The sequence below is a fragment of the Siniperca chuatsi genome, linkage group LG4, assembly GCF_020085105.1.
Source record: "Siniperca chuatsi isolate FFG_IHB_CAS linkage group LG4, ASM2008510v1, whole genome shotgun sequence".
In the NCBI taxonomy this organism is placed as follows: domain Eukaryota; kingdom Metazoa; phylum Chordata; class Actinopteri; order Centrarchiformes; family Sinipercidae; genus Siniperca; species Siniperca chuatsi.
In genome coordinates, this window is record NC_058045.1 from 4165166 (window position 1) to 4182003 (window position 16838).

The 16838-nt window shown below is 38.9% G+C and overlaps 2 protein-coding genes across 16 annotated transcripts in view; both read right to left on the reverse strand.

Moving 5' to 3' along the window:
* Positions 1–478: 478 nt before the first annotated feature.
* LOC122874627 lies at positions 479–4163 on the reverse strand. Its single transcript, XM_044192730.1, has 3 exons — positions 3345–4163; positions 3098–3149; positions 479–1324 (listed from the first exon to the last, which is right to left on the reverse strand). Exons 2-3 carry the CDS (start codon positions 3147–3149, stop codon positions 786–788), a joined length of 591 nt encoding a protein of 196 aa, XP_044048665.1. The 5' UTR covers positions 3345–4163; the 3' UTR covers positions 479–785.
* A 3041-nt stretch (positions 4164–7204) lies between these two features.
* Positions 7205–16838, reverse strand: part of LOC122874628 (unconventional myosin-IXAa-like) — a 148058-nt gene continuing 138424 nt past the window's right edge. For 11 of the 15 annotated variants that reach the window (XM_044192737.1, XM_044192738.1, XM_044192746.1 and 8 more), the window contains 6 exons: positions 16456–16579; positions 14988–15041; positions 13314–13334; positions 12781–12983; positions 11119–11261; positions 7205–10273 (listed from right to left, as the gene is read on the reverse strand). In XM_044192737.1, the coding sequence (XP_044048672.1) occupies positions 9885–10273; positions 11119–11261; positions 12781–12983; positions 13314–13334; positions 14988–15041; positions 16456–16579 (934 nt within the window). In that variant the 3' untranslated portion in view covers positions 7205–9884. The remainder of the gene's footprint in view (positions 10274–11118; positions 11262–12780; positions 12984–13313; positions 13335–14987; positions 15042–16455; positions 16580–16838) is intronic. The other 4 variants (XM_044192747.1, XM_044192742.1, XM_044192741.1 and 1 more) reach the window with 2 other exon arrangements.

Consider the following 16838-nt stretch of genomic DNA (forward strand, 5'->3'; position numbering starts at 1 on the left):
TTTTTTAACACTTGATGTACACTATGATGTATATTTAGGACACAGACTCACTTCTTATTAAACAATATGACAACATGCAGAATCCATCAGAAGCAAAGTGCATTTGAAATATTTGAGAGGAGAGATTTTTATGTTGAAACATACACCAAAGTCTTTGTTATACAAACCAACATAAAACATCCATACTTAAACCGAATATTAAAAGGGAGCGGGCAACTTTTTTGACGGATCTACTTTAACGCACCTCTCTCATCTCATTCTAGATAGTAATTTCCTCAATTTCCCAGAACACTGTGCGAAAAAAAAACCTTGGAGAAAAGTCTTGAAGATTTGCAGAAATGCTTTTTAAACAAAAACACAGAATGCTTTGCAGCTGCATTGCATGCTGGTCTATTGAGGCTACTCTGTGGAGAGAGTTCTCCCTGTATGATTGCTGAAATTTGGTGCAAATAATTAAAAAAAAAAATACCAAGTTGCCTAGAAGAATTAAATGTAAGTTTAATGGTTCTTGTGGGAAAAAATGTGCTACAATTTACTGGAAAGACAAAACACTTGTGATGAGACATTTAGACAACAAAGCTACAAGACTAAATAATATCATTATACAGAATAGACATTACATATCTGTGAGTTGTGGGGTGAGACATGCATTATTTGTCTCCAATCACAAGACATTTTACCCGTCAGTTCAACAACAAAACAGCTAAGAAAAGGCACATTTTTAAATGGAATATTTTCTTTTTGTGGCCAGATAGTTTTCCTCTTTGTTTTTTTCTGCAGCTTTTTTAAAACTCTAGGGAAGACCTGTAGATAAATCTCAGGACATCCCATCTTTCGGGACTCCACGTGTTGAACAGCTCCTGCAGCATCCTGGCGTCCTCCAAAGCATCATGGGCTTTGTAGGTCTTTCCCAGGTAGTGGCGGACCAAGTTCTCCTGAGAATAACTGCCCAGTCCACGAAAGACGTTCTTGCTTAGCAGGAAGGTATCCAGAAACCCGGACACCACCTGCTGGAACTCCTGCCGGAGGGAGAACTGTCGCAGCACTCTGGTGAGCACAGGTGCATCAAACCGCCTTGCACTGTGGGCCGCCAGCAGCACGGGACGGCGGAAGGAGCGAAGGAAGGCGATGAAGGAGGTGAGAGCTTCAACAAGGGGGATGGTGTCCACAGGAACCCCGTGGCAAAACAGGGTGTCATACTGGACGGTGAACCCTGTGACTTTTCTGGCGCTGTCAGTGAGGGCGCGGCGGGGGAGGGTGTAGACGTTAAAGACCCTCTCTCCACAGATGGCCGACATCTGGATGATGTCACATACTGCAGTGTCTGAAAGTAGAGAAGAGATGGATGAAAGGAGGACCCGAGAAAAAAATGTCGGTTATAATAGGTTAAATACTCATTTTGTCAGCAATTGTGGACGATATGACAAAATATACCATATACCACCGGCGGGCGGGGGGATGTGCTGGACTATTTCTCGGCTGGATTGTGTAACTGGGTTACTATTTTAACCCATTCATGTGTGTGGGATGCCAACAGGAAGTCAGCAGGCTCGGCCAGCGGAAGTGCATGTTGTACAAAGATTCTTTTTTTTTTTTTGTCAAAAAGTACTCCTTCTTGTTTAGAGAGATGTTGCCTAGCAACTCAAGCAGCAGGATTTCTGAGGAAGTCATGTTCAAACTAACTACACCTATAAGAGTTTCCTGCCAAATGTGTGGCGGTAACGAGTGCAGCCACTGAGTCATTTAACACGCAGTCTAAACCACAGGCACAGGAACTGGGCTTAGTTAACAATGAATGCTGTCTCAGTATCTAGTTTAGGTACTACTGTTGTTTCAGAGGTTCAAGACCCACCTACTTTAACAGGAAGAGTCATTTTGACTGACATGTGTAACAACAAGGGCAGCAACTAATGATTATTTCCATTATCGATTAATCTGCCACTTTATTTTCTCAGTTAATCAATAAATTATTTGGTCTTTAAAATGTCAGACAATACTGAGAAATGGCCGTCACAATTTCACACAGCCCGAGATGAAGTGTTCGTAGTCATTTAATCCATTGCTAATATAAAAATATCTAATGCTAATATAAAAATACTGATTTAAAGAGGCCCCTAGGGGTCTGTGGCCCTGCAGTTGCTGACTTAATCCAGCCTTAAATTTGCCAAGTTCAAGCTGTATTTAACATATTAGGATATGTACTATTTGTATAATTTAGATGATAATTAAATCTGCATGTCGCAACTTTTATTCTGTCATGTAGCAAAGGCATCCTGTGGCAGATACAGGAGAAGCATCTCTGGTTGGTTTGTGGTTGGGCACAGACGTGTCCTCTGCTGTGTAATCTGATTGGCTCACAGTGTAACGACAGCCTCGTGATACTCTGCTCTTTTCTAACCAAACTGTGAGCTTGAAGAGACAGACGTCAGATGCATATGTGAGATTAGAAACCAATAAAAATAGATACTGAAACACCTCCTTATCACATAAAGACTCCACCATGTCCCTGTTGGAGTTTGGCTAATATCAGTTCTTTTTATGTAGCCATACTGGTACACAACAAAGGAAACATTGAAGACACTTGTATCTAGAAGGTAACAGCTAGTTTGTTAGGTGATTGCACGACAAATGATGCACTGAGTTAAAAGCAGTGGTGGAAAGTAACTAAGTACATTTACTCAAGTACTGAACTTAAATACAATTTTGAGGTACTACTACTACGACTTTACTTCAAATTCTTAGTAATGAAGGCAACAAGATGTGGCTGAAAGCTCTGGGAAAATTCCAGAACAGTAAGTGGACCCTGCTATTTCCAAGATCAAATATGAACGTTTAAGCTCAATAAAAAAAAAACTAAAAAAAAAACATTTAAAAAAACAAAAAACCCCAAAACAAAACAAAACAACAACAAAAAATATATATATATATATATATATATATATATATATATATATATATATATATATATATATATGGCAAACATTGTTAAAAAGGACTATTATCAAATAAGTTAAATAAAAGGTAATATGTAATTTAGTTAATAACATTGTGACGGATGGAAGTATTGAAAAACAGACAAAGTTAAAGTTAATGTTACCTAATCCAGTGGTCTCCAGGTCAAAGAAAACGATGGTTTTGAAATCAGACATCTGCAGGGTTTAAAGAAAGAGACATTTGAGCATGAACTGATACGCCCTACAGTCACGTCTGAAATATTCAAAATATTTCCATTCAAAACAGCTTTAACAAGTTAAGACAGCAAAAGGGAAAAGTACAGATATTTTGAACACAGCTGATAAACTGAGAAAAGTACAAAGAAAGTCAGAGTGTGAGTCTGAACTCACCGTGGACAGTCTGATGTCAGCCGAGTTGTGCGGCAGATGTGAAGTCAGCTGTAATAACCTCAGTTATCTTCATGTACCGACGCATCCGGGAGGGATCAGCAGGTGAATCACTGCCACCGCATTTCAAAACCTACAGACGCTCAACTGTAACTCCACTTTCACTTTAGTGGAAGAGAAACTCGAAGTTTTTCTTCTTCCAGTGAATCGTCTTCCTGCGCAGTTTTGCGGCTCTGGTCGTCTGACAGCAGGTCGCAGTTGTATAACAAAGGGTCATTTTCTGTGAAGGTGGAATCTTCCCCGCTGTTCTCTTCTGTTTAGTTTCATTTTTGACCCGGTGTATGACGGGAAGTGAAAGGCTTTTGTTGTGGTAACTGTCACGTGGACAACTTAGGAGAATGAATATGATTAGATTTGGTAACATCTGTCGAATGTCATGCCAATAAAGCCTGTTGAACTGATATGTTTAAAAAATAATAAAAATCAATTCATAAATAAACACAAAATTACATTAAAAAACATTAAATAATATGAAATAAAACATAAAATACGATAAATAAAGTGGCGGGATGTAACTTGTACATTTACTCAAGTGTTGTACTGAAGGACACTTTTGAGGTACTTGTACTTTACCTTTTTCCAAACTACTGAAAACCAATATTGTACTTTTTACTCCCCTACATTTGTTTGGCAACAATAATTACTAGTTACTTTGTATCATCATGGAGTAATGTACGGCAGTATATAAAGTAATTAAAATCAGCCCCACCTTTAAAAGCTGCAGTATTACAGTGATGTACACAGTGCTTCAGCGAAAGACTCATCCCCCCAAAATGCACCACAGAGCGCCACAGGAAGTCATTCCTGCCTGTGGCCATCAAACTCTTTAACTCCTCCCTCTAAATGTCAGGCTGTTCGACCCTAAGTCATTAAATTGATCATTAACATCTCTGCAATACTTGAAATAATTGTGCAATATTTATCTGTTTAATACTCCTATGCAGTATACTGTTTTCAGTTTAATTTATTGATATTTATTCATACTTCTATTACTGCTGTGCAATATCCACCATCTCATTATAACCTTAATAAGCTACACTTAGCTTGACAGTACTCATTATTGCACTATTACTTATTACTTATATTATTACATTGTATTATACCGTACATACTTATCAACCTCTAAATCCACTTTTGTACTTACACTTATTTTAGCTTTTATACTTATATCCACTTTGTCCTTAATTTATCTTACCTGTATTATAGTGTATTATATTTTGATTTGTTAGAACTTCTATTCCTGTGCGCACTGACATGACAGTGAGCTGCTGTAACGAAAGAGTTTCCCCTCGGGGATCAGTAAAGTATTTCTGATTCTGATACTGCATCACTAATTATTATAATCCAATTATATAATATATATCATTTTGAAATGAGTCGTTCTGCATAATGAGTACTTTTGCTTTTGGTACTTTAAGTATATTTGGATGCTAATACTTTTGTACTTTTACTTAAGTAAGGTTTTGAATGCAGGATTTTACTTGTAACAGAGCATTTTTACACTGTGGTACGGCTACTTTAATATACTTTTTAAGTAGAAGATCTGAGTACTTCTTCCACCACTGCCAATAAATATTTAATAAATTGAATCAGCAGTGAGAGTGTGGATGTGTGACAATTAAGAGCTTTTACAATCCCCCAATAAATCTATACTGTAAAATTTAATATTTAAAGTCACTCATAAACATTTAAATACATTCTAAATAAATTGTAGCTTAAAATAAAACATATAGGCTAGAAATTAAGTAAACACCACAGACACACAGTCTTGAGAAATATCATAGTAACCCTAACCACAATATGATACAGAATGAGTTTCACATTCATTATACTGAATGATACATTTACACCCAGCTGGTGTTTGCTGAGAGCAAATTAGACACCTGACATAGCTGAAACTGACAGCAGTTCGTCACAGTGTTACTAATAACATTAACGATGACTCTGTTCTTTGTGTCCCGGTGAGTCATGACAGTGAGTCAGCACGCACAATACCAGCAGGACCCTGAAACTGAAGCAGTTAAAGGTAATCTAGCCATCATTAATTGTATTATTCACACCTGTGCCTTTTCTTTCCGTGACAATATCGTCTATGAAAAACACATATTAAGCGAAAAGGGCTAAACAGAATTTGAATTTAAAATGGAGATGGTTTGGGCTAGTCTGGGCATGATTAGGCCTGCTCGCAGGGTTTACCTCAACCTCATCCAACGCCTTGTTGGTATGAACTGAAATACCGACTGTGAGCCAGGCCTTATCGCCCGACATCAGTGGCCGACCTCATCTAGCTATACAGATTTAGTGAGCTTAGATTTTAGAGTTAGACTCAGCTTTGCTCTTTGAGGGAGCTCTAAAAGAATATGAGCAGCGACGAGGACTCTGCTGAGAGAACAATTTTAGTTAAGTCAGCAATACCAAAAGCTTAGCGTATAATGAAGAGGTTGGAAGGGGAAGCAGCGTTGGCATGAGCAGGGTTATAATGGCTGCTCTGTACTGGACTGGATGTTACTAGTCAGCTGGTAGCCAAACAGCTGATGAATGAGCCAGTGATTGTAAAGCATGAATAAGCAGCTGGTGCTAATCAGCTAAATAAATAAATGTTTATTTTACTGTTTATTTTATTGCTTTTGTGTATTTTATGTATTTTATTTCTTTATATTTCGTCATTCACTGTGGTATTTTCTCTTGTTGTGAAGCACTTTGTACTTTGTTTTGATAAGTGCTCTATAAATGAAGTTTTATTATTATTATTATAAAGCACAACTTCAGTGCTTGTAACTAATGTAACTAAGTAAATTTACTCAAGTACTGTATTTAAGTACAATTCTGGGGAACTTGTGCTTTACTTGAGTTTTTCCACATTATGTGCTATTATATGACAACTTTAGTCACTAGTTACTTTTGAGATTAAGATTTTACATAATGAAAACATATGATATGCTTATAAATACAATCAATTGTTAAAGATTAAACCAGTGGTTTCCAGTCTTGTTGGTTTGTGACCATGAGTTGTTAGCAGTTCTAAAGAAGAGACATTTCCCCTTTAAACTTCTCAGATGGTTTCATTTAAACAACCATCTGAGGCTCAAAAAGGTAATATTATCCAAGAGTTCACCAAAAAAAGCAAAGATCTGAGAAAAGTCCAAAAGAGGAATACAAATAATAAACCCCATAAATAATGTCAAGACCCCCCCAGATTTATCCACCACCGGACTAAACTCCCAAACTGTATATAAAGTAATTAAAACTAGCTCCACCTCGACCAGCTACAACAGTAAAATGCTGCTTAAGCAATGATGTCTTAGTATTAACAATATATCAGTCACATAGGCATTTTACTGCAGAACGAGTACTTTTGATACTTTAAGTACATTTTACTGATAATACGTCTGTACTTTCACTTAAGTAGGACTTTGCATGCAGAACTTTTACTTATAATTGAGTACTTGTACATTGTTGCATTGGTACTTGTATTTAAAAGGTGGGGTTTGTGATTCTAATCCAACACACGTCTTTTTGTCAAATTCAGCAAATATCTTCTCACGGTCCGCTAGCTGTCCGTTCAGTGTGCGCGCTGAAACAAACTCCGGTGTTTGTACACAGCCCTGGCTCTGTGTTTTGGTGAGAAAACGCCACAGGGTACCTTTAACTAAAACTGTACATCACATTGAAAAGGAACACAAATGTGTGATGTTGTCCCAAAGAAGATACGCTAATGTGTTTAAAAAAAAAAATGACATCATTTCAAAGTACAATACACATTTCTCTCTGGACTTCTGTTAGGCAAAATATTACTCAACTCATTTGTGTTTGGCTGCAGTTTTGCTTTTTTAATAAGCAGATGAATTTCCCCCATAAAGTCTTTTTTTTTCTCCTTACAACCATAGACATGTTTGTATCATTAAAAAAAGAAATATAACACAAATTGCACCTTATACATAACTGTGTCCAGAGTGGCGCAGACAAAGAGACACGCTTTTCTTTTTTTTTCAGCTTCGGAGCACAAACATGACAGACCGAGTGTAGCCTGTTAAAATGTTGCCATGGTTAATAGTAGATAATGAACCGTACACAGGATAATATATCCTTTTATAACACCTTTTATAACAGATTCTTTTAAACCCATGTACACCCCAAAAGCATGATCATAAATAGTACATACACTGTGTATAAAAGAGGAACAAAAACAACCAGAGAAAGCAGAGCATGCCTTCCAGTGACAGGTACATTCACTTTTTTAAAGTCTTTTTTTTTTTTTTTTTTTTGGCCGAATGCCATACAGACAGCCTGGACATGTCCAAAGACCATCCCATCAAATATCAACTTAAAAGATATTTGACCAGGAATCAGTTTTGTCCTTTCAGCTCACCTCCAAAACAGTTTTTTTTTTCTTAACAGGTCTACAGCATATGTTGTAAAAAGACAGCACACTGCAAGTCTCCACACCTGCATTAAAACTGAGATCAGCACAGTCTTCCAGCTTCAAGGAAACGTTGATTAACACTGATTGTATTGGTGAGATCTGAGCAAAGGTTGCCCAACAGTATCTGATCACAGACGCAGCAAGCAAGGAGAGATCATTGCTGTTAAGCTACCCAGTAGGTCAATAAAACTGAATATTCCACTGACTGTGTTGATACTGTATGGACAGAGACAGAAAGAGAGTAAGAATATGCAGAAACACGTGGACGGTCTGAGTTAGTTGCTACTTGTTTTTGTCTGGTTAACAGGCAGATTAAATGCTACTTTTCACAGCCAAAGCTGGGAGAGAAGAGGATGAAAGAGCTACTGTTATGGTAAAAGAGAAGAAGAAGAAGAAGAAGAAGAAGAAGAAGAAGAAGAAGAAGAAGAGTATTCTGGATGGCTCAGAGGACACTGTGGACGGTTTGAGAGCGTGGGTGAGTGCAAGAGTTTCACAACAGGTGCAATTAAAGTCAGACTAATGAAACATTTGATAAGTCTGAGTGAGTTTTAGTGTCACTGGTTGCAGAGACTTTTTTCACCTTTACGGGAAGAACATTTTTTGGGGGAAACAATAGTGTATGTGTGTGTAGAGAAGACTACACATGCACAAAGTGGGAGCTGATACAGTGACATGAATTCATTCAACTCAGTCATTTAGACAGACACACACACACACACAGACAGGAAAGAAAAAAATGGCTTTCATCTGAACAAAAATAAACCATGAAACAATACTGACAACAAAAACATGACATCTTTGATATCAATGACAACACCTATAATACAGCAATTATATATATATATATATATATATATATATATATATATATATATATATATATATATATATATATATATACATACATATATATATATATATATATATATATATACATATACATATACATATATACACACACACACACACACACACACACATAGAAAATTCAAGTCCTGACGTAGTAACACTGATGTTTCTGAATAAAACAGAAGGGAACAACAAAAAGCTTGCAGGGAAACGCAGATACAATACACTTATGGCTGACTGACACTTGACACCTCAGGTCAAGCAAAGGGGACACCAGATGCGAAGCTCTGTGAGTGCAGATTGACAGCTTTTCCTTCTTTTGTTTCTCAAGAGTACAACATGAGGACACCCGAGACTGGTTCTGTTCATTGTGAAATAGGAAAAGAGAAAAAAATGACGATAAACCGAGTAAAACCAGCACAGAAACAAAAGTGGAACCTGAATTCCAGACACTTCACTTTGCAAAATAGATAACAGGAAATAGAGACTAATCAACAATGAACGACCCACGAGCAGCACTGGAGTTCCTTTCTATGTACACTTTTTTCCTGTGTCACATAATAATAATAATAATAATAATAATATTAATAATAATAATGTAACATACAGTTGTAACATATTTCTGTACAGTCTCTTCAAACTGACGTAGGAAAAAGTGTGATGGAGAAGCATGCAGCCTCTGGCTGGTGTGTCCTGTGTAAACGTGAAAAGCAGACTTAGCTTGGCGCTGGTTACAGACAAAATGTCCGCCAGTTCAGTCGTTATGGCTACATTTCTTCTGGGTGACTTTAACCACCTGCCCACATGCTAAAAAATAAAGATGGGGCACTATAAGATTTGGCTTTGCAGGTGTGGGTTTTCCGCCCGTCCTTCCCTTCTTCTCTCTCTCCTCTAACCGACCCCTGGTGCTCCAGCAGGGGTCAAACAGCACTGAGATCAGAGGGTCAACAAACATTAGTCTGCCATTAGTCATCAGTCCTCTTTCTTTGTCCCTCTGTGTCACATTTCCAGTCTTCTCTTCTTTTATTCCCACAGCTTTCCGCTTTGACTGGACCAGGGGAGGAGGGGGGTGGGCACTGAGGAGGGGCAGCAGGCGACACTGGGCACGAACCTCCCCTGTGACCAGCCTTGTTCAACCCCTGACTCTCCTTCCTCCCCTTCTCGCCCTGCGCTCGAACAGGCGGCGGCTGGCGTTCCTTCCCTCCTCTGCTTCACACCATGAACTCGTTGCTGCCGTACAGAACCAGCTGCTGTGGCCCCGAGCTGAAGTCTGACTCCCTCCGGTGGCTTCCAGAGGGCTCTCGTGGTGAGCTGCGGCTGAGCCTGAGCCTGTGGCGGGTCTTACCAGCTTTGTGGCCGCCCTCTTCCTCGGCCAACGGGGCCCCCAAACCACAGGAGGTGAGCAGGGGCCCAGAGGAGGAGGAGCGGAACCTGTAGTGAGGGGAGGGAGAGCCGGAGGCATTGGAGGAGAGAGATGAGGAGGGGTGGTAGGAGGAGGAAATGGTGGATGTGGAGTCCGCAGAGTCCTGGGAGTCGGGCTGACGGCGCAAAGCTCGTCTGCTCTTTGCGTCCGACTTTCTGGAGCGATAAGTGCCACGCTCTGCGGTGAGAGAGAGCAGCAACACTTAATCATACCCAGGCGATGTTAGTGATTAAAGACACATTCTACCCATGTTGACAATATAGTATCTTACTCCTCCTAAGTGTAACTATGCCAGTAGGTCTGTGGACGTAAACCACTTACTTGCCCTTCAATAGCAGCAGGTAAAGCCATATTAAAGCAAAAGGAAGAAAGTGATTTAAACACAAACAATCATACAGAAGGTGGTTGATCTGATCCTGGATCAGTGCAACCACTCGACGGTCTCACTCATGGTTGTGGACCTGAGGTTAATGCGCCGACCGTGAACCGCAACGGTCCCTGGTTCAAGTCTGGCCAGGGACCGTTGCATGTTGTTCCCTATTTGTCTCTCCCCTCATTTCCTGTTCTCTCTCTACTGCCAGTTCTCTAACATATGCATGAAATATCTCCCCAAAATAAGAAAAGACGAACACATCGTCTCGCTCATGCTCCATCACTGCTGTTCATCCACGCGTTTGTGTTGGTTGATGGATAGTTGTTAGCTAGCTTGGTAAACTGTTATTGTTGTGACTAATCTGCTAAACTAAATAAGTTATTCTTCTTCTGGTGCTTTTGGCAGTGATCAAACAGCTCCAGCTACATTACCACCAACCAGAGCGCACCATAAATTGCATCAACTGTCCTTTAAACACCCTAACCAGATTGTCTCCCATTAAAGTCGAAAGAAGTAAACATAATGTGATTAACACACTTTAACAGCTTTAATCAAGCTATGATCTTAATTAACTAGGGAACTGAGGAAGTATCAGACACACAGTATGGCACACACACACACACACACACACACACACACGCACACGTACCAGAGGGGTCTGAGGTGGCTCCCTCCGTCTCCATGGTGATGTTCTCAGAGCTGTCTGCTGTGCCGATGGATGCTTCAGATTCGGGAGTCTCATCGTCGGACGCCCGCGGCTCCAAGATCAACATCTCATACGTCAGCTCCTCCCTGCCGACACAAACACACACAAACACACACACACAAGCCTGGTCAGAGGTGCTTTATCTAAATCATTTTATTTAAATTTGAACTTTTGGCTGTTTCCTGTTGCGTGCAATTAAGAATTAGTACTATAGAGTGACCTGAAGTTCCTACTTGGCCTACAAGCAGTCGCTACTAAAGATGTGCAACGGTCAAAGTGATTTTGTCCTGATAAGAGATGTCACATATACTGTATTTGTGTGTCCCCGAAGGGATCGATGCAACAGATTGCTGGGTAATGACATACAGTAAGGTATAGGTGCCCATTCCTATACAGCAGCCAGTTCACACTGGAAACGTTTCATTTTTCACTGTGTGGACATGATTTAATGACGCATCTGCTAGAATTACTAAAATGGTTTTGCAAGTGATGCTGCAATAATTTTCCGGTTGGTAGAGATGAAGAGGAAGTGACTCAGATTAAGTTTTTAGTTTTAAACTGGATGTTTAGGCCAACAATTACAACATGAAATGCTTACAGAGTTTTTATGACATTGTTTGTGTCAGTGGTGGGAGAAGTTTTCAGATCCTTTACTTTACTTTAAGTAAAAGTACTAATACCACACTGTAAAATGCTGAAAATGTTACTTTATAAAAGCATGTAAGTATAATCAGAAAAATGTGCTTTAAGTATTAAAAGTAAAAGTACTCAATGCAGATAAATGTCCCTTGTGACTGTTATACTATTATATCATTAGGTTATTATTACTCGTGCATTAATGTAAAAGCAGGATTTTACTGTTGTAGTTGGTTGAGGTGGAGCAATTTTTTAACTATTTTGTATAGGGCTGCAACTAATGATGATTTTAATTATGGATTAATCTGCTGGTTATTTTCTCCATTAATCAACTGATTGTTTGGTTTGTAAAAATTCTGAAAATAGTGATAAATGCCCAAAGTGACAAGTGCACGATGTTTGTTTTGTACAACCAATAGTCTAAACCTCAAAATGATTAAAAATCAATTATTCAATTAAAAATAATTAAAAGGAAAAGCAGCAAATGTTCACTTTTGAGAAGCTGGAACCATGAAATGTTTTTGCATGAAAAATTACAATAGTCATTATTTTGACAATTATCAAAATAGTTGCCAGTTAATTTTCTGTCAATCGGTTAATTGATTAATTGCCTCATCGTTTCAGCTGTACTTTCACTGTATTATATACTGTTTAGTAGTTTAATTTATTAGAAAAACAACATATATTTTATAAGCTCTGTATGTTTTGTATGCAAAAATCTTAATTTGTAAAGGAACTAAAGAAAAGACTCAAGTAAGGACCAAGTACCTCAAATTTGTACTTAAGTACAGTACTTGATTAATGTACCACCACTGGTTGGTGTCATCACAGTTGTAAGCTAAACGTTTTACAGTATAGCTTCCCTGTGCTTTCATAGCTTGTGTACACACTTTATGTGACACATTAAAACAAAACACTTCCAGTATCATCTGATCGGCTCTGAACAGTCCCACCAGAGAGACGTCATACTTCTCTTTCTGCAGACTCTCGATCTGCTCGGTGAGGATTCGCTCCTCCTGCTGCATCGCCAGCTGCTGCTGCTCGTTCAGCCCGGCCTCTGCTGCATCCTCTCCTCCTCCTCCTGCACTCGCTCCATCCACCACAGGAGGCGTCCTGGGGCTGAGAGGAGGCGAGGGTGTGTGGGTGCTGCTTTGCCGAACACGGGCTTTGCTCTGCAAGTTCACACACAAAATCACAGAGCAAGAGAGTGTGTTAGTGGAGTCTGACTAATAATAATATTATCAGTTTTTTTGTTGACAGTGACAGTGATGGAGCACAGACAGCGGACTCGCTACAGACACGGCTGAATGTTTGACGACATACTAACTATACAGTGGATGTACTGACCACAGTTCATGACATCACTGCTAAGAAACTATGACGTCTGCTGAGTATCAACACACACACACAAACACATCTTCTGCTTCACACACACACACACACACACACACACACACACACACACACACACACACACACACACACACACAGGTAGTCATTACCTTAAGTTTAGCTGTGTTAGGCTGCATGTTAATAAGTTGTGGAGCAGAAACAGAAAGCAAAGAGCAGTCAGTGGAGCTACAGTCGGTCTCTCAGACCGCTCAAACATAAACATTAACCAAAGACAAAACTACAGTTAAAGCAGCCGTTACACTGGACTTGTCTTGAAACTGTAAAAAGATACAGTACTCGCCTAATTTCACTCATTTTGGTCAGAAACAAGAAATAATAACCTTCATTTGTCCCACCGCTAGCTTGATAGCACTTTTGTCATTTCCAACATTGGGTGGGATGCTGTTAGCAATAAGCTAGGTTGTTAGCTTGTTTTGCAGAATTGCTGTCTATGGAGACTTGGTAGATGAAGCAATAACGCTAGTATGATGGAAATTCTTCAGACAACAATTATCTTTACACAAACAACAGAGCTACATTATTAGCCATATCTGAAAAAGATTAAGTGTGGGTATAAATCAATTCAACAATGTTAGCAGTAACTAGGTAGATTTGCTGCAAAGCTTACTTTATGGTGACAGTTAACTGCTTTGGTTTTAGAGTACAAGTGGCTTCATAAGAATCAACTTAATTCACGCAATGCTTGGTTAATTATTAATATTAATTACATAATTAATTAACTAGCAAACCTTAACTGATGTTAATTAATAGCATCTAGCCTCAGCCCGGCTCATCCCTATGTTCCCAGGGTCCTATATCCCTAGCATGCTTGATATAAACTATAAGAGATATATAAACATTGTAAGAGATTAGTAAGGGCTATCTTCACAGTTCAAATTGCAAAAGAACGAAGGAAGATGGACGTTTCAAATGCATTTGAATGGAAAAAATCCGTTCAGCCTCTGTGGAGATATCAGTGTCTAAATTCAAGAAAACCATCTTGCCTACAAATTTGAGTGCATAGGTTTCAAGGAGAATAATATCAGTGGGCCATTAGCTGTAGGTGGGTGATTCCAACATACTGACCCAAACAAACTAACATAAAACCCTTTGAAAGGTCTCCTTAATGTGTCATATTAAGAGGATATTGAGCTGGGGAATGCCCAAAGCATTTTTAATCTGAATAAATTAACAGTTGATCGGTTTCTTGTTCAATACATTCCTTAAAAGAGAAATCAAAGTCCAAGTGAAGTCTGAAGTCATTAGAACACAAGTGAAGTCTCAGTGCTCTGTATCGTTATTTATCAAGTCTCTAAGCAATAAAATGTATTTAAGTCAAGCAGACATTATCTAGAAACATAAACAGAACAGTAACAAAATGATTACCATTAACACTCCTCCACTGTATAACGTGCCTGCTGAAGGCCACATTACATTACCTGAATCTAACAATATCACACTGTTTTTGGAGTAAACACAGATGTAAACTTTGAACTCTTTTTTTACCTACTGGTAGAAAAATTCATAATATTAACAAACAATATTAATGTTGGGGGTTATCACTCGAGGACCTTATGAACAGCGTTAAGCAACAACACAAAGTTGTAACAAAACAGTAACAAATACACAAACAGAAGGTCAGAAAGCAAAAAGAGCACTAGCTTACAGACAGACATGACGAGTACTGTGACCGGAGGTAACAGACAGTATGAGGATCAAATAGACTGATGGACAGGACAGGACTGGTGGTGGGCGGGCACATGGAGTGGAAGGGGCATACATACCGGGGTGGCTGTGCGGGTTATGCTCATAAACCTAACAGCAATTAGTACAGGTTTCTGAAAGGAGGAGTGGGGGAAGGAAGGAAGGACAGATTAGGGTTAAGGAGCGGTGAAGGATTTGGTGATTTACAGGTCAAAAGATGTCTAGACATATAGGTTAAAACTGAGCTAAATTTGGTTTGGACACTTTAGTTAAATATAACACATCTGACCTAGATGTCTAAAAAATCATCACTTTTTAACCTAATTTTGCCAAGTTTTGACCAAGATGTCTAGAAAACCTTTGATCTGCAAATTATTAAAACCATGCCAACTGGGAAAGTTTAGATACAGTTGGTTGGCAGAGGAATGCGGTACGCTTGGGAATCACAAACAAGTTGGCAGCATTTTCCCGCTTAATGGTTGCCAGAAAGACATATTACACAGCTTGATGCTCCTTAGGGAGGACAATAATTTAATTCCTGGTAACAATGTGGTAACAGGAAGTTGTATAATGTTACACATTGCATTTAGTGTAAGTCACTGCTTCTGCTATATTGCATTGCAGCTACAATGGGAAGTTGTTTTTTTCCTTTTAATGATACAGTTCAGATTTGTTGTGAAAAAAGCTAAAGCAGTGCAACAATCATGTTCAGTTTCCCCGATTTTTATTAAAGGTCATAAAGCATGAGATTTTTATTTTTTGGGGCGGATTTGTCTGTTGTTGAGAGATGTATTTGTTTCGAAGTTGTCTTAATTCCATGCTTATTTTCCCTTCTTACTTATGATTTGAAGTATTAATTTACATGACCAATATGAGCAACATTCCCATTGTATGTCAGTGGCCCAAAACTACTTTTCACATTCATCCCTTTTGTTTTTTATATGGATGTCGAAAAGAAAAATTCCTGAGAGCCCTTTTTAACATCTGTTGCAACTGTGAAGTAAGTTAGAAGATAAGAGTAGGAACATGCCTTAATAATGGAGAGGTATTAGTCAACATAGTTAGACATGTTCCTATAAAAGGGAGGGTTGTTGCACATGTGTAGCCTCGATGAGAAGGATTTTAAACCTGTAATTTTTATTTATAATAACATTCCAACAACTTTCGCATGCTCTGTACATTTTTAAGGTATATCCCCTTGTGTGAGTGAGTGTGAGTGTGTTTTTTGTCAGCTTTCTGCTTGTGTTACAAAAACACAGCAAACTGTTGATGAAAGATGTAAAAAAAAAAAAAAAAACAACACAGAGAAATGAACTCCTGCCATGGCTGTGTGAAAACCATGCCAGCTGCTCGTGGAGCTGAAAACTGTTGTGTAACCATTTAAATGATGAGTGAGAGGAACAAGTAGAAACACATCCATGTCAATGCCAGGCAATAAGGATTATTCATACCAACATCTTTAGCACAATGAGTATGTAACTTGACTTAGAAGCTCTGGCCTAAAGGGCTGTTGTCGTATGATTGACAGCAGCCGTAGTCTGATCTTACCATGGACTTCCTGACGTGGGTCAGTCTGCTCTTGGCTTTGCTTTCTGCAAACTCCAGACTGTTAATGTCCTTCAGACGAGCTTTGTACTTGCTCATCTGCTCGTTGATGATCAGCTCCACACACCTACAGGGGAAGAGATCCATTTAGAATAGAATTGAATAGAATACGAGTCTAATAGATGATTGGGTTGCACCAGCTATTCGTAAATTACTTCTTCTTAGTAACTGCTAGCTAGTTTCAAAATAGTGATTTACTAAATCGGGTTGCACCATTAAAACTTAAGACATTTTGTAGCTAGTAAAGCCTTTAGTAGTATGTAATTTGGTTACTAGGTGGCTAACATCTGTAGCGCTGTCCAATTAAAAGCATCACCTATGTAAAC